This window comes from Mytilus californianus, unplaced genomic scaffold, assembly GCF_021869535.1.
Source record: "Mytilus californianus isolate M0D057914Y unplaced genomic scaffold, xbMytCali1.0.p SCAF_3, whole genome shotgun sequence".
Lineage (NCBI taxonomy): Eukaryota > Metazoa > Mollusca > Bivalvia > Mytilida > Mytilidae > Mytilus > Mytilus californianus.
The window spans coordinates 79,813,108-79,839,300 of record NW_026262679.1 but is presented as its reverse complement, the minus strand read 5'-3'; the positions used below and the strand labels follow the sequence as shown (position 1 = coordinate 79,839,300).

At 30.9% G+C, this 26,193-nt stretch overlaps 1 protein-coding gene across 4 annotated transcripts in view; it reads right to left on the bottom strand.

Annotated features, from left to right (window-relative positions):
* The window catches only part of LOC127735156 (uncharacterized), a 54,024-nt gene that overhangs the window by 9,459 nt on the left and 18,372 nt on the right, over nucleotides 1-26,193 (bottom strand). For 2 of the 4 annotated variants that reach the window (XM_052245252.1, XM_052245254.1), the window contains exons 2-15: nucleotides 22,739-22,822; nucleotides 22,221-22,337; nucleotides 21,523-21,579; nucleotides 17,992-18,285; nucleotides 17,604-17,647; nucleotides 16,898-17,047; nucleotides 16,304-16,373; nucleotides 14,887-15,034; nucleotides 11,532-11,567; nucleotides 9,099-9,179; nucleotides 7,048-7,071; nucleotides 3,833-3,946; nucleotides 1,293-1,385; nucleotides 294-413 (exon numbers count right to left, since the gene is read on the bottom strand). In XM_052245252.1, coding sequence (XP_052101212.1) covers nucleotides 294-413; nucleotides 1,293-1,385; nucleotides 3,833-3,946; nucleotides 7,048-7,071; nucleotides 9,099-9,179; nucleotides 11,532-11,567; nucleotides 14,887-15,034; nucleotides 16,304-16,373; nucleotides 16,898-17,047; nucleotides 17,604-17,647; nucleotides 17,992-18,285; nucleotides 21,523-21,579; nucleotides 22,221-22,337; nucleotides 22,739-22,822 — 1,432 coding nt within the window. The remainder of the gene's footprint in view (nucleotides 1-293; nucleotides 414-1,292; nucleotides 1,386-3,832; nucleotides 3,947-7,047; nucleotides 7,072-9,098; nucleotides 9,180-11,531; nucleotides 11,568-14,886; nucleotides 15,035-16,303; nucleotides 16,374-16,897; nucleotides 17,048-17,603; nucleotides 17,648-17,991; nucleotides 18,286-21,522; nucleotides 21,580-22,220; nucleotides 22,338-22,738; nucleotides 22,823-26,193) is intronic. The other 2 variants (XM_052245255.1, XM_052245253.1) reach the window with 2 other exon arrangements.

Below are 26,193 nucleotides of genomic sequence, written 5' to 3'. Positions count from 1 at the left end.
TATAACATTTGCTTTCCATTATGTATGCAAAGCTTTCAAGCATTGCTGTTTAAATCCGTCCCTATTTCATGGAAACTAAACTAAACAGTCTAAAAAAGGTTGTATTAGTTATATAACTATGCTCAGTGTATAGATAAAATGCCTAACCATGTTAAAATGAGCATAGAGCATGACTTATATCCTAATTTATGCATAAACCTTATATTATGATCAAATTTGAAGTAGTTCTTGAAGACTTAATTTTCTAGGCCAAAAATGGTCTTGTATGTCCTTCTTCTATCCTGATAACTTACCAGGTGGTATTGTTGGCTCCTCATTGACATATGATTTGGTTGGAATAGGTTGGTGAGGTGCTGGTGGCAGGGGCACAGCTGTGTGTGGCACAGGGGGTGCCGGAAATAAAGGAAAGTCTTCTGCAATAAAATGTCAAGCTATGTCTGAAATCCACAGTACAAATATTCTCTTTAAATGTAAGCATTCATTTTTCTGTAACTAAATAGAAACTGAAATAAATAAGTCCCTTTTTTGACTCAAATTTACTTCCAACAGTCAAAATATGAGAATATTTGGGTAGCAAGTTGGTGGTTTCTTATTTTTTCATCTCCTCTTCCCTTGACTTACTAGTCATTTAAAAAAAACCAAAAAACTACGACACCTGTCTCGTGATTTATTTTTAATCCTCAAAACAGTATAGCAAAATTTTGATCACAAATAATTTCAATACTACTGTAATTTTTGTTGTAGAAAATTAAGAAAAATCCCCTACCCTTATTAGTTATAATTTGTGAAGGGATCTTACTTTGTGGATTGTTGTTGCAATTATCTATGTGCATTACTAAAAAAAAAGCATAGAAGAAGGAATGAAAGTAGGCTATAAGTCAATGATACAGCAACTTAACAATACAAAAAACTAGAACAAAAATAAAGCCCACAACAAGCCTTTCAGCACTGAATTTTATGAGTGAACAGTATTTTGTTGTTTGCACTGCAAGTTTCTCATGTTTGTTATACAAATGATGCCCCTGCATGTTTTTGAAGATACATATAGAGAACAGTTGATCTGGACCAAGTTCAGGTATACTTCCATAATTGATTAACAAAAACATCTCAGAGGTGATTACACAGTGATTTTCGTATATATTGCTCTGAATGGCCCTTAGTCTAAACAAAGTTAGTTTTAATTGCGAATACAGCAATTAAGGGCATTATGTTCAGCTCTGAATGGCCCTAAATCTAAAAAAGCATGGTTACAAGTGCAGATATGGGAATATAGAGTTTCAGGTATCTCTCACCTTGTCTTTGTAGATCTTGTAGATTAATGTAATCCTCCGCCCTGGCAGGTTCATCAAATGGGTCGATTGTTTTATCAAACATATCTATAGCAGCTGCAGGTAATATAAAAATTGTTATAAATCATTTCAGTTTTATAAATAACAACATATAATAAAAAGATACATGTATTTTTATCCATTAATAGAATAAACTGATTCATATAGTTATTTATTAAAGCCGTGGCAATGAATGCTGGTTGTTCTTTAAGACGAAAGTAATACTATTTACACTCTAAGACTAATACTTCTAAAAAATGTATTTGTCATTTAGTACCACTTGAAACCTCAAAATGAAGTAAATATAGTAAAAAAAAAACCTTTGAAACACTTTTGAGAAGAATTTTGAATGGAAGGTGTTCAAGTAGAATGAAACTTAAACATTAGTAACTAATCATTATACAATTTCATACCAAATAGGATTTATATACCTGTTAGGAGAGTTGACGACAACAGAAAAAATATCATTTTAAAGAAAATATCTGTTGTAAGCATGGCCTAGACATTCTAAAGCTTAGCCCATTTACGTAGACTCATGCACTGCTGAAGTTCTACATTGCAATATTCCTACACCTTCTCTTCATGATTAAGATAAAATAAGTGAAATAGTTCTAAATATTTCTTTATTCATTGTCTGGATTACTGCCAGTCATCAGTCTTTACAATTGCCACAAAAATTAATAGACCACTTTGGAGTTATGCTCTTCACCGGAAAAGTTCGTCAATTATGTGTGCCTTTATGATGTCATTTACCAGATAGAGGGGATTGCCTGTATCCCTGCACTATTAAAGTTCATCAAGCGTCTTCGTGATCATCATTATGCAGGATAAACTAGAAATAATGTTTGTCCCATAGGTACTTAATCACAATTCCCTAATGACAGCAGTCCTGATTATCAATTATAAGAATTTAATTTGCAGAATGATTCATGCAATATAGCATCATATTTTTTCAACTGCTTCTCTACATGGGAAGGAAGTGAGGATGCCTCTAAACGCATGAATGATGTTTACTAAAACCAAAGTTTTTGACGGAAACGCAACTAACTCGAAATTGGTCTATTCAGGCATTGTTTCAGATTTCACAATGAAAATATATCAAAAAACATATGCTGTGGATTTAGTATTATTCGTTGGATACCAATTTTCGTGGGTTTCATGGGTACAGGTAAACCACCAATTCAAATTTTCAACGAATTAAAAAATTTATATAGGCTTTGTATACAGAGATTGCTAAACCACGAAATCAAATATCCACGAAAACACAAGTTTTCCTCAATCCACGAAAATTGATACCCACGAAAATAAATGAATCCACAGTATACTGTTTATGGTCTTACAACAAAATATTCACTGCGATTTGCTCCATAAATTTTTACACTTTCAAAACCAAGCTAGATAGATGTATGTATGGACAGCAACAAAAGCCAAGTGATGGAAAAGTTGACATGGCCTTTTAGGCCAGGTGAGCAAAAAACTGATCTGAAAATCATCATTTCACTCTAACGTTTTTAACTTTTCGTGACTTACACATCATGTGACAATTCAGATTACTGTAAATTCAGTAATTGTTGTGAGGTTTTTACTAATGCCGCTGAGTGAGTATCACAATAATAACTCACATTCTGATATCTGAATCATATATCTGTATGAAAATTTTCCTACGATCATATATTAATCTCACATTTTTGTCTGTTCTTCAAAAGTCCCAATAATAGATGCACACAATAATTTCTGAATTTACAGAATTCAAGTCATTTTAATCAGCTGGCATCTTGTGCTAAGTCAACAACTTGTACGTTTAGTTCATATCAAACAATTTCAATTTATCAAAAAAACAATCAACTTAAAAATATGATAATAATAAATAAAGCTACATCTAATAAAAAGGATTTTACAAAATAAGGGTAAAAAGTAAAGTCTCAGTAATGTTAATAATGTGGTGTTTCTTATGTTCGTGATAGAAACCACCAAATACTGCATAGAATAAAATATTAATATTTTGGAAGTTAAATGGTGATGATTGAGGCAGACCAAGATTTTTATTTTAATAGACATCACATTATTTTATTTAAATAAACATTCTACAATTGTGTATTCAGTGAAAACATTGCTTACATATGGTCAAATAAATTACATTAAATGACTGCTTTTTCTGAAAATGTAATTTAGACATATATGTGTAAAATGGCTCTTTTTGCATTTAATTCATGTAAACCTTGGTCTGTCACCATTTCTTATACGGTGGATTCATTTACCTAGAAGTACTAGTTTTTATAGATTCCATTTGTAGTGGTGAACCACAAATTCCAGAGTGCAACAAAATAGAATTTCTAGTAGGTTTGTATGCAGAATGCAAAAAACCTGAATATTAATTTATTTTCAGTACCCAAGAAAATACAATTTTTCTCAAATCACAATTTGTACCAATAAAAACACATGAATCCACAGTATACATTATATCTACACAGATCTACCTATACAAGATAACCCCCATGACAAACCTGCTGCTTTGATGTTTGTCTGGATATCATCCAGTGATGGCTTCCCTGCTCGTACTTTATAATCACTAGCTGCTCTTGTTGTGTTGTATGAATGGCGTGCTTGCTGGTAATTAACTACAGGCAAAAATAGCAGCCATATATTCATGGATTGATATTTTGTAATCAGGCAAGGCACACAAAATAAACATAGGCAATTAAGACATATTCAAAATAAATGCAATTAGAATTTCCAAAATTTACATCAATATAAATTTTCAGTAATGAAAATTTTGAACATTTAAGATGCAATTTTTTTACAGCTCTTCTATAAAAGCATGAAAAGCAAACCTTTGATCAACTTTCTTGCTATGTTTGTTTGGATTTTTGTAAACAAAAGGTAGGTAGTCTGTTTCAGTCTGTTCACTATATAATGGAATTTGATTGGACAATAAACATTAACTTCATTGCATGTCAATTTTTATTGTCCAATCAAATCCCAGTATATATAAAACAGACTGAAACTCCGCCTACCTATTGTTTGCAAACATCCAAGCAAACATAGCAAGCAAGTTGATCAAAGGTTTGCTTTGCATGCTTTTATAGAAGAGCTGTAACCACTTCTTTACATTGCATTTATCTTGAAATCCACCCATAGCAGACTTTATGAAAAGTTTGCCATAGCTGTAAACAATGTGCTAAACATTTATTTACAAAACTATATAGGTGTAGCTAAGTTGTACTGTAGGCAGGGATTTTTTAAATATTTTCTCGTACAAGTGCACATGCAACATGATGTAATGTAAATATTTTTGGATATTTTTATCTTTATTTTCAAAAACACAGATATGGTGTAATATTTTGTAAATCGAAAAAGACATGCAGATTATATAAATAACCTTTTGACACAAGGATATGTCTTGCCTGTGTATCATTCCCTGGTGTAATATGTTAACTATGCAAAAAGTAAAATAACAAAAATACCGAACTCCAAGGAAAATTCAAAATGGAAAGTCCTTTATCAAATGGCAAAATCAAAAGCTCAAACACATCAAACAAATGGAAAACAACTGTCATATTCCTGACTTGGTACAGGCATTTCCTTATGTAGAAAACCGTATCAAAGTGAATTATCTATGACTAACAGAGTGGGCCAAATATTCTTCATGGAAATAAGATGTACCAATGGTAATACAAATATCATGACTTTCATGAGTCTTATCTAACTTTAATAGTTGTTGATGTTGCCGTCTTAAAAAAGCTGCCTTAAAAAACACATGGCAGTTTTACTGGCGACGCGTAGCAGAAACAGTAAAAGGAATATTTGCAACCATCAATTGCATTACAGTTTTTCCCATTCTAATGCATTACAAAAAGAAACAAAACATTGGAGTTTGAAAAAATGTATAAATTTCAAATAAAATAAAATTCTGCAAAACTACATGAATGATTTTGGCGCATAGACATCATTGCTTAACCTGACGTCATATAAATGAGAACTTACAAACTGAAGATTATTATGCTTCTTCTAAGATTTAAATTCTGATAAAACAACATCAAATGGTGTTTTTGAAGAATATGTTGTTTTATTTTTGGTAAAATTGTAGTAATCAAACATTTGTTGATCCAAGCAATTCTAAATGGCAAGTCACTCCTAAGTTAAGATATGTCAACTGTGGATTTGATGGTAACTATAAGCCAATGAAAAAAATTGTTCCATAAAAATTGCATTAGAATTATCTATATAAAAACTAAAGGCTCTAAAGAGCCTGTGTCTCTTACTTGGTCTATGTGCATAATCAACAAAGGACACTCTCCAACATTGTAGACGAGAATAGAATTCATGACAAAAATCTCTGTTTTGTTGATCATGTATTGCTGATCATTTAGTCTGTTTAGTTTCTCTCTATCTTCTTCAGTTTTTGCTCAAAACACAAAAGTGTCTATTTATCTATTGTAATTTTCATCATATAAGGCAAAATAATGTTAAAAATCGTCATTAAAGGGAAATAACTCCAATAAGGAATCGTCTGATGATTTCCTCATATTGTCTTAATTGAAGATCTTGTCTTGCTGATCATTTTGTGCTTATTTAAGTTTCTATCTATCTATTATAATTCTTAAGATATAATGTAAAATTGGTAAAAATCGTCATCAAAGAGCAATAACTCTTATAAGGAGTCGACTGACGATTTCTACCATGGCATGTTCAACTTATTTGTTGAACTTGTCTTGCTGATCATTTTTGCAATTTAAAATTCCTCTCTATCTATTTTAGTTTTCAAGATAATAGGCAAAAATGAAAAAAAAAAATGGTAAAATTTGTAATTTAAGGGCAATTACTCCTAAAAGAAGTCGTCTGACAGTTTTGATGTATATGAACAATTGGTAGAAATCAACATTCTGAACAATTTTGTTTCTTCAGATTTTCTCTATTTATAACGATTTTCAAAATGATAGACAAAACTTGCATTTTACCCCTATGTTCTATTCTTAGCCATGTCGGCCATCTTGGTTGGCAGGCAGGGTCATGGGACATAATTTTTAAACTAGATACCCCAATGATGATTGTGGTCAAGTTTGGTTAAATTTGGCCTAGTAGTTTCAGAGGAGAAGATTTTTTGTAAAAGTTAACAGACAACGACGGACGACAGACGCCAAGTGATGAGAATAGCTTATGTGGCCCACAGCTAATAAAAAGATGTGGTTGGAATGTCAATTTGACACTTATGCACCAGAAACCAAGGGATGAGGATATAAAAAAGAATAGATTAGGTAACTGTGTGGCCTTCAACTACCCGCATGACAAAATCTAGTCATTTGACAGTTTTTGGCATAGATTTCATGAACAAGTTACTTCAATTTATTATTTTTTTTAAATATGATTCTGCATGAAATATACAGTGATCAAATGTAATACTTATAGCTATATGTATTTATTACTGGTCAATCTTTTCTGTGAAATAGATATATACAAGCAGATACAACATAATCTATTTAAATACACATCATAAATAAGTAGATAAAAAGGAATATTCAATGATTATGCAGGAATAGGACTAGATTGTTTATATAGTCAAAAAATTGTTTTATATCACTAGCTATTAATAAAAAAAAAAAAAACTTGGCAAACGATTATATTTTGTGCAATGCATGATTTATAGTGACCAAAACAAGTTATATCAAACTAAAAATCTAGCCTATCCTCATAAAAGTTATGAAATAGAATATGTATATACCAGAACTTTCTTCACTGTAACTTGCTACAAAAATACACAAAACACCCTTGCATTGATGAATGTACTAATTACTGCAAAAACACAACCCATTCCACTTATATATATATATCAGTAATATGAAAATGAAAAAAACATATATTTTCAAAAGTTTGCTTTAGACATTATTAATTGATGTGTAACAAACTTTAACCCCAGACTGAATCTATTTGTTCAATGAAAAAAAACAAACAAAAAAAACATGAAGTCCATTTATCAGTTAAATACAGAAAAATGAAAATAAACATTTTCAAAATTTTTGCTCTGAATACTGTATTTTGGTCATGACTAAGCTTCTGTCCAAATTTCCTAAAATTCCATTATGATTTGACAAAGTTATTGACGACTGAAAAACTTAATCCTCAGATTGTATCTACTTGTTAACTGTAAAAAAAACTTAAGTCCATTTATCAGCAAAATACGGAAAAGTCAAAATAAATATTTCTAAAATTTTGCCCTGGATACTGCCTTTTGGTCAGAACTAAGCTTCTGTCCAAATTTCCTAAAATTTTACGAAGGGTTGACAAAGTTATTGATGACTGAAAAACTTTAACCTCTGACTAAATCTTAACTGTAAAAAAACTAAGTCCATTTATCAGTAAAATACGGAAAATTGAAAATATTGATATTGATACTATATTTTGGTCATAATCTAGCTTCTGTCCAAATTTCATATAATTCCATAGAGGTTTGACCAAGTTATTGATGTCTGAAAAAACTTTAACCACAGACTGAACCTAAATGTTGACGCCGCCGACGCTGACACCTACACTGACGCCAGAATCTAGGACCACAATGTCTTGCTTTCATGAAATAAATTTCGCAGGCTCAACAAAAATATAAAATGTATTGCAGTTTTTTTGTGAAATTTTTATTGAGAATTTCACAATGTAAAATTGGATTTTTCAAAATCTATCATTGACCAATATTTATTTTTTAAACTTCACAACATATTTTATTCAAATACAATTCAGTGAGAAGTTCTGTTCTTTTTTTATGGAATGAGTTGGCAGCATCTAAAAACAAAACGTGACTTATGTCCCCTTTTGTAGTGGCAATCATAAGAGATTTATACTATTTCTGGCAAATGACCTTATTAAAGTGCATTATTGTATGTTGTCATTCCTTCCTACACAATTATCATGCTTCCTGACCCAAATCTAATATCCAGCTTTCCCCATGCAGGAAATCATGCTTAAATTACGATTGAAGAATCATTCAAAATTTGTACTTACAATTATCATAATCATCATCTACTGCTGTTTTTTAAATACATCAAATTTTAAAAGTTGTGCAAAAACAATTAAGGTACAGGATTGGCTTTACTCTATAGGCCATTCTATTGCCTAATAAAGTGATACAGCTGATTAGTAAAAAATACTGAATATGCTCATTTTGGAGTTTGTTGAAAACCATCTGTTGACCTCTAGATGATATTTTTTTTTAGTCATTGGTAGCTGTCTTATTGAAATATACCTGCCTTGTTTATAAATATAAAATTAAGATAACTATGATTCTCAGGAAAATGAAATCAGATATAAACAAATAGACTTTTTATTGATGAAATACATCTCTATAGCTAGACATGTATCTTTGTGCAAATTTTTCTTTAAAAATGCCTCTTAATTCTAATATCTAATAGAAAATTTAATTTTAAGTTTCAATAACTTATGATGCTATTTAAAAAATCTCCTACTCAATTTCATGTGTAAAACTCACAAAAATCTCTATCTTTGATAGGCGACAATGATTTTCTATTTCACATAATTAATAAAAAAAAAAAACATTAATACAATCAAAAAGTTTATAATTGAGCTGAAATTCAGTTTATATGGTCTAAAATTAGTAAAAATAGTCAAGAAGTAAATTCTATGTACATTTTGTTATTTTATGTATTTTTATTATTTTGTGTGTGTGTCTTTTCCTATTTTGATTGTGTTGTAGGATTAACTTATTGCTTCACTGGTGTACATATCTTTTTTCAGATTTTTATATCTTCTAGTGCAAGAACTTACATTTGGCACTTGAAGGTGTAACAGTTTTGTGCCCTTGACGTGATATGAGCTGTGGTCTGGACTGAACTGGTTCTTCATAATCTGAAAGAAAGAAGGTAATGTCATTTATTTTGATATTGCAATTCAACTGGTTTTGAAATCTTTATACATCTGTTTAAATATTTTATTTGTAATTAAGATATATTTCGATATCTTCGATATCTTCAAAGATATGGGTAATCTGTTCCCTTGGTATGACACATACATTTTGTGGTTTTCCTTCATAGATTTTGATAAAATTAGATTCAAATGGTATGTTGATTACCCTGTCAAGTAGTTTTGTATAGAATGCATTTTATGAGAATTCTAATCTCTGCAGTAAAATTTTATGCCAATTTCCAAAATTAGCGTTTTAGACTTTTTGATTACCAACAATTACCAGACATTATATATATAACCACTATCCAAAGTGTCAACCACATACCATATGCATGGAGAATTTTTATGTTATCTATCACAAGTTAATCGCTAAAAAACTATCTGTAAAGTAACATTTAAATACATGCTATTTTTAAAAGTACCTGCTAAGATAAGTTCTGCCATTTTCTTTCTAAAGAACAACTACAAAAATATTTGCAAGACATGTGTCTGACTGGCTTAACAAAATCAATTGGCATCAAATACAGTTTTATACAGAGAAAAAATAATGGTATTCTTTTTACTTTAGGTTACTCGTCACTTATGGTGTAGAACTCATTCAAAGAATAGAGTTAGACTTGAGTTAGGTCTTCTTTACGGTAAGGCTTTAGGATAAGGAATTTTGGTCTAAGATTAAGATTAGACAGTAAGAGTGGATAGTTTGCAGATTGTTATAATGCATAAACTTTTTTGATCATCAGTTAAATTTAAGCTTTGAATGATACATGCACCCTTCACATCAATATTATTGTGTTTTAAAAATTATTTGTGCTGGGTATATTTTCAGGTATTTAATGTGGTCACAAAATAAGCAACTTCCAGGTTTAGAGTATTGGCAATATAGCCCTAATTCTGAGATTTCCTTAAGTAATAGAAGATCCAAATAAAGCATTACTCATGTGTTATGTGGGCCTAAGGATGGTATGATACAGTGGGAAGAATCAATATTTTGGTATGGTAAACCCAAAAAAACACATCTGTGGGCCAGGTGAGTTAAAAAGCAGGTGCACAACTTCATGTCCTGTTAAAAAATCTGTGCTAGTTTGGTTGAATTCTGTGAAGCAATTTTCAAGGAGTCGTGAATAAAAGTGTGATACAGACAACATGGAAGCAAGGCAACAGAAGTGATCTCAATGTGTCGCCCTAGCTGAAAATTTGTGCTGTTACCAAACACTTTGGTTAAAAAAGAACAAGAGAACTCTAACAAAACAACCTAAATAAATTCTTCACTTACAAGTCGACTCTAATATTAAAAGAAATATATAAAAATAAGCAAAACTGTCAGATGAAGCCTAACTGCAACTGTAGAAATTCCATGCAAAGTAACCCAATCAACATTAAAATTATAGTAAATGAAAAATAAATATTCTATCTTGTACCATTAAAATTAATGAGGCAAAAAGCATTTTTACCTATGTTTAGAGAAATTCTGAAAAATATTTGATATATCTTAATTCATTTAATCGATTTATAATATCTTTGAACTTATAGCTATAATATACATAGAGTAACTTCTAAAATCTTCATACCAAAAAATATTCATCAAGAGTTGAACAAAATTTGGTAGTATGTACATTTTAAATCAAAATGACTGTTTTTATACATTTATACATTTTGTAATTTTCTATCCATGTTGAAGTGCTGTCACTGTCAGATTATTGATTCTTTTCCTTGCTATCATTATAAATTAAATGAATTTTGACTCTTATCAGTGTCATAAAAAACAATTAAAAATGATATGACCTTCCACAACATTTTGTCACAGGGGAGACAACTTTATCTCATTTGTAATGTGCATATATTACTGTAATTCAGTAATTATCATACATGAATCAGCTTCAGGATACAATAGTCCTTTTTCATATTACTGACTTTTGACTCCAAAGTATATAATTTTTCGACAGGTTACCTAAATTAAATTTGTGGTAGAACATTCTGGTACTCAGTCAAGTAAGAGCAACTAAAAGAAGGTAAATCAAGCTTACAGTCAGCGAATTTTGGGGGAAAAATAATTGTCTTATGTTTTCTATACACGAAAAATGAAAAGAAAACATTTAATTTTCCTCAAAAAATTGCCCAGATTGTAAGCTTACTTTACATCTTTTAGATGCTCTTACTTGACTGAATACCAGAATGTCCTACCACAGAATAGGTAACCTGTTGAAAAATTAAATACTACGGAGTAAAAGTCAGTAATATGAAAATAGTCTATTCAATAACAAATACAAGTAGAAACGAATGACACACAAACATTACCTGGTGGTGGTTCATTCAGTATGTCAGCTACTGTATCTGTATAAAACAATGTCAGCTTGTGTTAGAAAAAGCAACAGAAACATGCAAATACCTAACATTATATACTATGGATTCATTATTATTCGCTGGATACCAATTTTCGTGGGTTTCGTGGGTACAAGTAAACCACGAATTCAAATGTTCAACAAATTACAAATTTTTCATAGGTTTTGTATGCAGAGATTGGTAAAACCACGAAATCAAGTATCCACGAAAATGCAAGTTTTCATCAATCCACGAAAATTGATACCCACTAAAATAAATGAATCCACAGTAACTGCATTGCTATAAAGAGGTAACAGATTATTTGAAGAACATTATTTTTTTCCATAACATTTCTATTGGTAATTCTATTTGAAATGTATAATAGTATACATAAAGGTCAAAGATTAAACTTCAAGGTCATATCAGTAAACCTCAACAATTATTGCGAACCCAATGAAAGTTTTCCACAGTGCCATCTCTATCTTGACCAGGTATTTAAACTTTTGCAAGTTCACCTGTCCTATTGAATAGATACAATAGCTATTGTTCTCTGTGTAGTTTATTCTCTGGGACCTTCAATAAATTTCTTCTAAGAGAAATCTATCATTCATTGATTAAATTACCTGAGTAAAAAAAAATTCTTATATATAGACAAAAATACTGTTTTTATACTCATTAACTGCATGTGATGATGTAGTTATTCAATATTAATAATATATTTTCATTCAGTTTAATATAAACATTGATTCAATCATAAAAATTTGATTTCTGACAAAACTTTCAACATTGTTCCTTTTAAAAAAAAATTTGTTTGACATGAATAAGAACTTGAAAATAATGATGTTTCAAATTAAGATCTTCTTAAATGTATTCTATAACTAAACAAAAAAAAATCAAATTTCAATAGGAACATTGATAAAACTTTTGTTAGAAATCAACTTTTTATGATTGAATCAATGTTTATATTAAACTGAATGAAAATATATTATTAATATTGAATAAATACATCAGCACAATCAATTAATGAGTATAAAAAAAGTATTTTTGTCTATATATAAGAATTTTTTTTTACACATGTAATTTAATCAATGAATGATAGATTTCTCTTAGAAGAAATTTAAAGGTCCCAGTGAACAAACTACACAGAGAAAAATAGCTATTGTATTCATTCAATAGGACAGGTGAACTTGCAATAGTTTAAATACCTGGTCAAGATAGAGATGGCACTGTGGAAAACTTTCATTGGGTTCGCAATAAAAGCTTTCTGTAGTCATGTAACATTACCCCTTTAAAGCATCCTAATAATTAGATCAGTGCTGATTTGTGTGTATTTCAAAAACTTTAAAAAATGGTAAATTTACACAAGTTTTACATTTTTATCAATTGGAGTTAGAAAAATAACTTTTCACTGACAAAACATTATTATTACAGTATCAAAGTATAATCTTAGACATGGACAACTCCACAATGTCAGCAGTGACCCACAGTGATAACTAAGAGAACAACATTGGCCTTCTTTTACATTATTGGACCCTGACCATATAGGCCAAATCTATCACTTTCCTGACCTAAAAACCGTAACCATAATTCTTACTTTAGTTTTTACCTTTAAACAAACCTAGACTTAACCCAACACTAATCCATAACAGAACCCCAGCCATATCTACTATAAACTTCACCTCAACATAAACCTTAACCCTTATTCCAAAACCCTAACCCTAACAGAGCCTTTCCCATACCACAAACCCTACACTCACAAACTCTACCATAACCCTTACCTCTTTCTGAACCCAAGCATTATTTATGTTTTTTTCCTAACCCTTAACCTAAACATACCCGGTTAGCTAAGTCCAACTTTTTCAAAACTCTAGCCCCAAGGTAAAGGTCCCCTAACAAAAAAGAAGGCCACAATATAATTTACTATGGATCTATTTAATTTGTGGTTACCAAATTTTGTACTTCAAAGAAAATATTCTTTTTAATCATGTGTGTTTTTCTATCATTTATACTAATAATATCAGCCAAAAACTCAATCTAGTATTATGCCTCTATTAAAGTTGGCAAAAATTGGTATCCAGTGATATAAAGAAATCCTAAGTATGTGAAATAGTGATAAAACAATAAAAACATGTTACTATGTTAAGTCAAATCATTTAAAATAAGCTTTTTGCTGAGACTCTCACCTTCTTTTTCTGTTAAAAAATATTCAATACATCTAACTTATTATAATTATTCATGTTTTATGGTAACCTTGTAATTTTTTATTGCAAATTTTTAATTCATTTTTTTTTGTATGCATATTTGTGAATATTTTCTTGTGTAGAATACTATACTGTATTATCTTACAAGTTATTTCATTTGATGGAAGGTATGCAACTATAAACATGAATTAACTCTTTCCTTGTACATGTAGGAGAAAACTTTCAAAATTATAAAATGAAGTAAAGTTTGGCTTTCAATGGACCCTCAATGTCAATTTCTAGATGCAAGTCTACATATGAGGCAGTGGTATCTTTTATTTCAGGTTCCAGTGAATAGGTGAATTTAACATCGTCACAAAACTTTCAATTATTTAGTGAGAAGATATCATCCTAATATCAGAATTTCAAATTATAGGATAATGCTAGATTTTTTTTTACTCATCCTGAACAGATTTTGTCTGAAGTCTACCTTATATGAATAATAAAACAAGTAAACAAGAAGACAAGCACAGTTGGTTTCCATAGGAATGCAGATTATCTTTTGAAAATCAGAGTGTCATTTTAAGTATGATTTATCCCTTTCCGAAACAAGATATTTGTATCTATGTTGTATCAATATTGAAAATTAACCTATCAGTGAAAGAAGTTTCTCATTTGTTCAACTGACAAAATTTAGAAAGAGAATGGAATTTCTCACACTTGAACAATATCCTGATTTTTATATCCAATATGAACCCATGAAAGAACCTATCTGCCTATGCACTCACTCCTACCTTTACCTTTGTACTGATTTGGCTTTGAAAATAAAAACTGAACTTACACAAGAGGAAACAACAATACAACATAATAAACTGTAAAGTCAGCAACTTTTGAAATTTTTTTATTATTGCAGAAATTGCAACAGGAGAATTTTGCCAAAAATAAAAACTTGCATTTTAACTTTTGATTGCAACATTTGTACGGGTATGTAAATTTCCTTAAATCTCAATAAATAATCTTACATTTTTGTCAGTTGTTCAACAATGCAATAAAAATTTCTGAATGTACAGTCTTCAAATGGACACATAAAAATGATTTTTTTTTTTCTTTAAATCTATTTTTACAGATGTTATCCATCTCATGTTGCATACCTGCAGGTTGTAATCTTCCAGTATTATATGGGTCTTCAACCATACCAAAGTCACCCAATCGATTAGTGGTAAGAGGGTTGGTACCATACGTTCCTGATGTTGTTACAAAGTAATTCATCACATTTGTTAAATTTCTCATTGCCTCATGCTGTAAAGAGATCAATTAAATCAGACTAAAAATTTAGGAGTATTGAAAAAAGTTATAAATTGTTACATAGAACCATCAGTCTTGTCTACAATTGCTGTTGTTAGAGTCAAAGTGTACCGTTAACGGCAAAAAAGTTAAGTTCATTTAATAGTATAATCAGAAAAATATCAAAAAATAAAAAATTTCTTAGGTTGCTATTTCTTGATCTTGAAGAAACTTTTGTCCAATTTTCATTACATTCCAAGAAGATTTGACAACGTTATTAATGTTTTAAATTTCAAACACAGACTGAACCTAAATGTTGAAGACTATTGTGCTATTTCATGGCGGTCAGTTTTTATTGGTGGAAAAAGCCTGAGTGCCTGGAGAGAACCACCTACCTTCGGTAGAAAAACTCACAATCTTAGTCAATTAAGCTTGGACTTGATAGCATGTGCAGGATTCAAACTCAAGACCTCAGTGTCCACAGGATAGTGTTACAGTAGTTTTACTACATAGACCACTCGTCCACCGAGGCCCCAAATTTTAAGTATAGATAGTTTTCCATTGACATAATTTGAGTTAGAGTTATTTCCCTTTGCTGCTGTGTTAGACAGTCAACTGTAAAAATCAGGAGATGTGGTATGATTGCCAATTTGACAACATCTACCCAAGTTCAAATGAAGTGGATGTAAGCAATTATAGGCAACTGTACGACCTTGAACAATGAGAAAAACCAATACCGTATAGTCGTCCATAAAAGGCCCCAACATGAAAAATATGAAACAACTAACAGCCTAATTTATAAAAACAAATATGACAGACATGAACCAGCGACAACCACTGAACTACAGGCTCCTGACTTAAAGAATGTGGCAAGGTTAAACATGTTTGTGAGCGTTCAACCCTCCCCTTACCTAGGACAGTGGTGTAACAGCACAACATAAGAACAAACTATAAAAATCAGTTGAAAAAGGCTTAACTCATTAAAGCAGAAAAACATCAAACAAAAACACACACAGGACGTGGCAGGGTATTTATCCATCTCTCATCCCTAACAACAAGTGATTGTGTTAAACATGTTTGCCTTGTTAGACAGTCAACTCTCAAAATTGACCAAATTATTAAATGGTATGATAAAATCAACACAATCAGTTAAAAATGCACCATTTTAAAAGATAAGTTAGTATTGGCCCCAGTATAGATTCAAAAATCTCACATCTATATGAACATGATGAATCTATACCAGGACAAAAAGAAACAGCAAGTTAATAACACTATTGTACAAACTTGATTTTCAACTTTGATCTTGTAGCCTCTCTCCACTCTTATAACTTCATAATGTTCTATGGAAGACCTCCTGAAATTAGAAATAATTTTTTCATAGAAAAAGCTTCCAGTTTTGATCGTTTGTGATATGTTATGTTTCATTAGAAGCTTCTGCTAATAAAAAGCAAGATTTTCTTAACCAACCTCAATTCTTGATACAACCCCAAATATGTACTGCTAAAGCTTTCGTCTTTAATTGTTAGTCCATACATGTACTATTATTTTCTTTTCCATTGCCCTCATTAAAAAAGAACTTTACTATTACGAAAAACGACAATCAACACTCAAGTTGGAAAATCCATGATTTCAATTTAAACCTGAACTTAAGCATTATTTTCAGTGGGAAAAAAAATTTCCTTTTACTCTCAATATCCCAATGTCAACTTAAATGCGTAAATTGTGTACATTCTAGAATTTCTGATTTCCCGAAACTTAATAAGTCTTTTTTAAAGTATTATAATCCTGGATACTGATTGGTGTTCCATAATGCACTGTGAGACAATTGTACTTAATAATATTCAGAAGAACAAATACTTCAGCTATACACTAACATACCCTTGTTTCACAATTCTTTTACTTATAACATAACTGCCATCTTGTTTGAATCTGTTGCTTTCCCTCATAAGTGTATCGCCATATTTTCTTTCTGCTGCTATGGCTAAGTATGATTCAGCTTTTTCTCTGGTACAAGCCTCAAAGAACCAACTAAAAAAAACAAATAAATCCATGATCCTCAGGCTTTTACTGGATATTATCAAAGTACTATAATTTTATATATTTAAGCCTTTCGGTTTGTTATTGTCTGCATGGTACTAATTAAGCTAGGAAATAAATTATCTATATTCAAATCATCTAGTGATATACTACTTCAACTGTCTGCCTCTCCAAGAAAAAAATACAGTAATTCCATGGAGCTGCTGACCAAATATGAAATCATTCTGTTAAGCAGTTTTCTAACAAAACTGTGATGAAAATTTTTGTTGGACTCACGACATATGGAGGACGCACAAGGTGATTGCAATACTTTTAGAACGGGGTATAATAATAATATCTTCTTTTTTCAATGGTATAGTATTCCTCTTATATTCAGAATGACTTTCACTGAATAATAGATCATATAATACTAAGATCATTTTTTTACACCTGGTAAAGAAAATTACACTCCATTTCTTCCAGTTGGATAACTCCAAAAAAACTTTGATTCACATACAGATCACGCATCTCTGAGGACGGGACAGGTTTATCAATTAGTAATACCTACCTAGGGGTAACAGTATCATCTTGGTGGTTTGAAAACTTGTGTCTCTACAAAAACCAAAATATTTTTTTTTAAACACCGGAAATCGAAAATTTAACACAGTAGATTTAAACAGCATGGCACAATTTCAATTATTTTTCATTTATCAAATGCGTAATATTTAGTAGGCCATTTGGTGTTGTGGTTGTATTAATTAACCTTAGATTTTGATTATCATACATTTGTCATGGTTTATTGTTTTGGAAAGAAAATTCCATATTGTATTATTACTAATAGGAAGATTTTCTTTTTTGTTGACCAAATTATTTTGGCAAAAGAAACAAGAAGAGCATTTTTTTGTCTAAACCCTTTCATAAAAGCCCTTTTTTTTCGCATAGGTTGTTTAAATTACCATAACTGGGCCACCACCAACACCATCTATTGTCAAGGATCCACTGCCACTAGATCGGGAATGAGATCTATGACTAATGACACCACTGTCGTCAGATAATACACTCTTTCTGTTGGGGTTAGATCTACCGCTATTCATAGATTGTCTTGGACTATTTTCAGTGTTGCTCTTTTGGCTAACGACGTCAAATTGAGCTGGAGGGTCTGAACCATTGAGCAAGTGGTAGTTACCAACATCTTGTTTGATCTTGTTAATAATATCTCTTGGAAGATCAAGATCATCTGGCACTTTTTGCTGAAAAAGAGAATAATACATGTCTGCAACCTTTAAATTAGATTAGGAAGTCCTAAAAGCTTCTATTACTCACCTGATATCTGCATCACAGACAAGAATGGCCAGTGTCCAACCCAATGAAGCCTGTTTATTCTCCTTCCCCAGTAATCTGACCTTTACAGAGTTTTCACAAATTTCTTGTTGCATTATTTATTCTAAAAAGGGTGGTGGATTTTTAAATTTTCCAATAAGAAGCAAGAATATTTTCATATGATTTTACAAAATGAAGACTTTTTATTAAGAACCTTCCTAACATCATTCCTACAACGTTTGGTTAAGACTAGCCAAGTATAGTATTTCTGAAAGAAGATTCATATGCAATACTATCATTCTACGAGAAACCATACTATATGTGGCATCAATGCAGCCATGTAAGCAGAAATTGACCAATCAGAATCAAGAATCGACTCTAGCAGCCATGTATCTTTCTGATAGAAATATACTGACTAAGTGATTGGTTGTTTTTTGCCATAACGTCACATGCCAAATATAAGATGCATATTCAGGACATGAAAAAATTAATTAACAAGACTGTGTCCATAGTACAAGGATGCCCCACTCATTCTATCATTTTCTATGTTCAGTGGACCGTTAAATTGGGGTAAAAACTCTAATTTGGCATTAAAATTAGAAAGATCATATCATAGGGAACATGTGTACTAAGTTTCAAGTTGATTGGACTTCAACTTCATCAAAAACTACCTTGACCAAAATCTTTAACCTGAAGCGGGACAGACGGACAAACGGACTGACAAACGGACAAACGAAGGGACGCACAGACTAAAAAACATAATGCCCCTAGGTGGGGCATAAAAATCAAATTAGTAGGTTCTGCTAAGATGAAGGGTGAGAAATTTGAACTTCCACTAAGGACAAAGGGAATATTTGATAGTGGCAGAAAATTTGATATGAAGCAGGCTCTTCCCCTGAGTTATTGCAAGTGAACTTTAACAAGCAGAGAGTGTAGACAATTATAACTGAGTGGTAACAATTAGCTTTTAACAGTGTCATCTGAAAACCTGACTACCTGAAATAACCCAATTTTCCATGTAAAGTTTTGTTCCTTTTAAAATTATATTACTGAAATAAAAATTTGTAAGGGTTCCGCAGAACCCAGTGTCTTACCTACTTTTACTGTTGTCTATGTTTTCAGTGTGATAGGGGAATGCACATAATAGGTTTACAGTTAATGAAATAAATAAATAAGAAGCTTCTGTCCAAGTTTGGTAAAAATCCAGGATGGTTTATGAATCTAATAAATGTTTTAAAAACTTTAACTGCAGACTGTATGTAATGTTAACTGGAAGAAAAACTAAGTCCATTTATAAGTTATATACGGAAAAACAGGAAATTTTACAAAATTTCCTTCTAGATACTAGCTTTTGATCATAAACAAGCTTCTGTCCAAGTTTGGTACAAATCCAGGATAGTTTAAGAAAGTTATTAAAATTTTAAAAACTTTAACCACAGAGTGAATGTAATGTTTCCTGGCAGAAAAACTAAGTCCATTTATAAGTAAAATAAGGAAAAACAGGATTTTTTTTTTTACAAAATTTACTTCTGGATACTATCTTATGATCATAAACAAGCTTCTGTCCAAGTTTGGTACAAATCCAGGATAGTTTAAGAAAGTTATTAAAATTTCAAAAACTTTAACCACAGAGTGAATATTTGTGGATGCTGCTGACGCCGACGACATAATGTAGGATCGCTATGTCTCGCTTTTGCGACAAAAGTCGCAGGCTCAACAAAAAGGGACACACATTATATCCACACTAGATCACTATCAAACTGGTACAGAAGATAAATAACTTTTGAAAGTGTGGATTGATTGAATGCCATGATCAAATCAAATCAAACCTCAAGTTTTTCTTCTTATATCAGTTAAGAACCTATTGACAGCATTTCTTTAAGGTTTTAACTAAATATCTTTTAAAACAAAGAAGTATTATCAATACTTGAGAAAAAAAAGATTTTCAAATTAGCAAATATTTCATGTAAGTCTTAAAATAACAGGTTAAAAGTGTTTTGTTTTCCCATTGAAATAATTTGTCAATCATCAGTATACAGAAAGCAACAAGCATCTATTGTTCCATTGCTTTCTTAATTTACTGAATATGAATAAAAGGAGGGTATACTTCAATGAGACAGCAACCCAATAACCAAAAAAACCAATAAGATATCAAGACATGTGTCTATGCAATATATGCAATATGTTAAATTCTAAATTGTCCCGAGTCTAAAAAGTTGGGAATACATTAAACAGAGACTATCAGAGATCTGCCATCCTTGAACATCTAATTCCCAAGATGACAATGACATGACATAACCCATCTATTTCAAATTTGTTATTTAAATCAAGGGATTGACAGTGAAAAATCTGATAAAATTAGACAGATTTTGTTTTATAGTATTTGGAAGCTACAAAATTGTTCATAGCCGTGAAAATTACTGCATTTTTTATTTTAAACAACACAAAATATAACTGTTCTTGTGCAGTCAAGTTTAAAATTCAGTCGAATTTTTGTTCAACTGTGGCCTTTTAACAATATTCTACATGCCATGCTGCAGAAAAGACACATGACAACAATACTATTAGATTTTCGACCAGTTGATAAAGTATAATTGAACTAATCATGCTAATGAAATGTATCACTTGTAGCTGCAGGTCATTCTAATTATAGGGTAATTTATGGTATACCTACAGAAAACAGCTTCATATGTGTGGGCTAAACTGGTAAATCTTTAAAAAGTTTTTTGATGTCAAAATTTATTTGCTGTCAGTCTGAAGGGACCAAAATATTCACTGTAATCACGCTTAAATGATGCAATAAGACAAAATTAAACTGCTCGATTGATAAAAAAAAATGTTTTAAGCTTTAATCGACCTTGTATCCCATCTCACTGACGTAATCTCCCATCTCACTTTATTTAAATAATAATCAGTTTATATTAAAGGAACCATTACTAGTGCACAGTATGACTGAGGTGACTAAAACAAACTTATGACCATCAATAAATTGTTTTTACTCTGTTAATCAAGCTGACATTATTTTAAGAATTCATATGTAAAGCAGTAAAACAATAAATGCATACATGTGCATCATAAAAATGTCAAAACTCATAAAGAGAAGTTTTACACATAAGTAATGATATACTTTTATGATTATTCTAAATTGCAGTAAATGTTTTTCTTACCCTAGCAACACCAACTATATAGCCTCTCCATAAATCTCTTTCTGACTTTTTGTCACTCTAAAAAAAAAGAAATATGAGCTTAACTTAGCTTGTTACACATTCCATTAAGTCACAAAGGTCTAACTACTTCCTGGATGGCTTTCCACAAATATAAATTACATTGTTATTGTGAATTAATTATTATTTATGGGAAACCAAATTTCATGATTTTCAAGGGTACAGGTGATCCACGAATTCAAATATTCAACGAAATACAAATTCTCTGTAGGCTTGTTTGCACACTTTTGTAAAACCCAGAAATCAAATATCCATGAAATTACAATTTTTCCTTAAACCAGAAAAATTGGTATCGACGAAATCAAATGATTCCACAGTATAAATTATTCAAAACAATATTAAAGACATCAGCTTTGACAATAGACCAACATATTAAATATATAAAAAATTAAGTTTTTCCTAGCTGGTTTTTGCATCCTTTTTGGTGTAATTTTGGGTTTATTCCTCATAAATGCCTTCTAATTTTGATTTTGATTTAAAATATCTAATTGTAAACTGACATCTTTTACTTGCTTCAACAAAAGTTGTGGAATATTCAAAAGGTATATTAGTAATGAAATAATATAGAAAAGTCCTATTCATATAGATTGTTTATTTATTTCACTCTCTCTGATTTGAGTTTGTTTGACAAGTCTTCTTACCTTAAATGTATTTATTCTTCTTCTGTTACCCGTATACAATATAAACTTGTAATTGTTAGCTTTTTCTGGTCTAACCTCAAACTTTGTTGTTGGGTCTATTGTTAAGGTGCCTTCATGCTGTAACAGAAATCAGTATCAGTTACCTGGCTACCATTTTGAGAAGGCCTTATGTTTGATTTTGTCAGTTTTTATGAAATTCCCCTTTTTGAATTTACCTTGGAGGTCGGTATTTTTGTTACACTTTTTTTCATGTCAAGAGCATATTGACCTCACTGACATTCATAAATCTTTCCCAATCTATCAAGTAACCACTGTTTAGAAGTTACATCTTTTCTATGAAACTGAGGCCATGATTTTAACAGATGGTTTTACAGTTTCTTTTTATCTCAAACCCATCACTAAATTGTGACTGTAAATATATAAAAAAAAATACACAATGTACAATACTACTGTAGTTTTTGTTTTGAGCCGTAAAAGTAATATTCAATGTTACTGTCAAATGTTTCATGAAAACTTACATTTTCTGGTATGAACGGTCGATCTCTAAATATAAAAATAACATTGTTCTTCATTACCATCCATAATCGACGGTAGGAACTTTGCTGAAATGAAAAAAAATTAAACAATTACTCCTTAATACTTCCTTACATATTTTTTCATCAACTTTTTTATGCATGCAAGTTAAACTAATCATCCCCTTATCAGTCTTCATGACTAACCTCGGGCCATTCGGGCTGGGCCAGTTAACATGTTGTCTGGCAGATAATTTTTTTTCTAAAAAGAGGTCTCAAAGCTAAATAAATTAAAATAAAGTTTTTGAAACCCTGGGCTTTTGGTCATAAAACTTTACTCAGTTCTTGGAGTACAAAATTGGTGCTCGAAACACCAAATCCAGTATTTTGATTGGTTGATTACTGAGTCGGAGTACGATAATTGTACTCAAAAGTTTTATGACCACAAGGCCTGATTTTCAGGATTGTAGGTCAACTTTTTTTTTCTTGAAGACTGCAAAATGTTTACATGACTATTTGAAATCTGGAGTGACCCATGTCTTGTCAGTGGTTGATGCCATTTTGGGGGAATTTATGTTATCGTCTACTTACAAATTTGATATTGCTGTCAGACCTTGGGCAAACTCTCTTGAATTCATTCACAACTTGACTAAATCTTTATATAGAGGTTTCAGTTTGATTTTATACACTTGTCCATATACAAGGGAGGTATTTTGACCTCTATGATGTCTATTTTGATGAATTTGTATTGCTGGGTTATTGCCTCATCAATTTTACCTAACATCTCTTGGTATAAAAACTATATGAATGACCTTGGTTAGCTGACCTATTCTTTCATCATCTTTCTTTCATAAAAATATCTAAGGGCTGTTCATCTGGTGTCTCTCTCACTTTTTGCAAACATTTTCAGAAGAAATGATTTGGGAGCATGTACAAGGGTCTGGATAGGGTTTACAGAATAGAGAATAATGGACCCAAAAAAATAAAGAATAGAGAAAAAGAGGCCCAAAAAATGAAGAATAGAGAATATTGGTGTGCTAAATATAAAGAATAGAGAATAATGGGTAAAATTTATAAAGAATAGAGAAAAATGGCATAAAAAATTAAAGAATACCAATTGAAGGATACCCCATCCAGACCCTCATGAATACTATATTGAAAACAATATATATTTTTATTAGCCTCCCTTAGGAGAGATAGTGAAATAAATAAAATATTAATGAAAAACACAATATAAATAAAGTTTAAACAGATGAAAAAAAAAATAATAAGTACACTATGAAATTTCTTCTAAGTAAAAAATATATTTATAAGCAAGACATTTACATTAAATTTAATTGGTACATTAGTACTTAAGAACAGTCTTTTGCATTAGTAATGTCATTAAGTCACCTTATTGCAAGGTGAATATGTGTCATAAAACACTATTTTTCCGATTCTATGCGACAAGGTTGAATTTAACAGAACATACAAAAAGAACAAAGTAAAGTATTGTGTCAGATGTAAAATATAATAATAATCTATGATGCAAGAGCATTGATCAAATTAAAAATATCTATATAAAATCTATTATTAAAGACCATCATTTCTAAAAATCCTCCTACAGATAACAGAGATATATTGTCAAAATATTATGATTAGCCAATAAAAAATTTCTAAATATTAAAGATATCATCTTTTGATAGACATTAATTATTGAAGGAAATCATTTTCAAAATGTAAAAAATGTCATAAAGGAAACAATATAATGGATGGTTCAGGTAATGTAAGGGCAATTAATTGGAAAATAAATTATTCTTGTGATTACATCATTAAAGTGTTAAATTCAAAATTCTTGTGAGAATTTTTCTTTTTAATTTGTGCACTTCCTCCTCGTCCAACAGAATAAAATCATTGTTTACACTTATTCAAATATGATTGATTGACTGTTGTTTAACACTTTTTTTCAATATGCAACTAACTGTAGACAATAAAATTTTACAATTCTGCTTTTTTTCATACATTTGACTGACATCGTGAACAACAGAAATGCAATACACATACATTTCCTACCTATTTTAATTAGTAAGTAAGTAAGTAAATTTTATTTAGAGTTGGCAGATATTGACAAACAACAATAAACATGAGCTTAAGAAAGCTCTTACAAACGACTATAACATATATACAAAACATCACAGTACAACAAGGGTTCAAATAAATTATACATTTTACTCTTGTTATGCCTTATAAGAAACAGGGAGAACTTTATCAAAACATGCCCTGCATAGCACTAAGACACAGATACTTATATACTACATTGATATTCACTTTGATAAAGATTTTATTTGTTTGATAAAGGTTCCCAAATTGTTACAGAATTTGACATTTAATTTTTTAACCACAGAATTTTGCCAGACTATATCTGATACTGTTGATAATCAAATGAAAATACTTCATGTACATGTATATAAAATTGAGAATGGAAATGGAGAATGTGTCAAAGAGACAACAACCCGACCATAGAACAGACAACAGCCGAAGGCCACCAATGGGTCTTCAATGCAGCGAGAAACTCCCGCACCCGGAGGCGTCCTTCAGCTGGCCCCTAAACAAATATGTATACTAGTTCAGTGATAATGGACGTCATACTAAACTCCAAATTATACACAAGAAACTAAAATTAAAAATGATACAAGACTAACAAAGGCCAGAGGCTCCTGACTTGGGACAGGCGCAAAAATGCGGCGGGGTTAAACATGTTTTTTGAGATCTCAACCCTCCCCCTATACTCCTAGCCAATGTAGAAAAAACAAACGTACAACAGTACGCACAGTAAAACTCAGTTTAAGAGAAGTCCAAGTCCGATGTCAGAAAAGGAAACAAAAGAAAATAAACAAAATGACAATAATACATAAATAACAACAGACTACTAGCAGTTACTGACATGCCAGCTCCAGACCACAATTAAACTGATTGAAAGATTATGTCTTCATCATATGAATATCAGGCACAATCCCTCCTGTTAGGGGTTTAGTATTAAACCATCATAAAATATATGAGAAGAACATAACCCGTGTCATGCCAACAACTGGTTTTAGAATAAATATGTTTAATTCCGATGCAAAGACCCTATAAGTGAATCAATATTAAAGCCAAAATATGCAATCTTTAATGACCTGACAACAGTATCGTAACTATATCCCTTCTTAATAAGTCTGTTTAAAGGTTTTGTTAGCTTTTGAGGTGAATACTGACATTTTTGTGCTTTGTAAAGAATGTTACCATAAAAGATTGGATGTGAAATACACGAACGTATAAGATGTCTGCATGTTGATATGCATAATTTAAAGATCTATATCCATATAATGAGTTATGTATCTACAGAAAGCTGTAAGAAAAAAAAAGTACAAAATTTTACTACAAATTACTGATGTGTATAAATGTGCGACTATCTCAATAGTTTTAGATAAAGAAAAATCAAA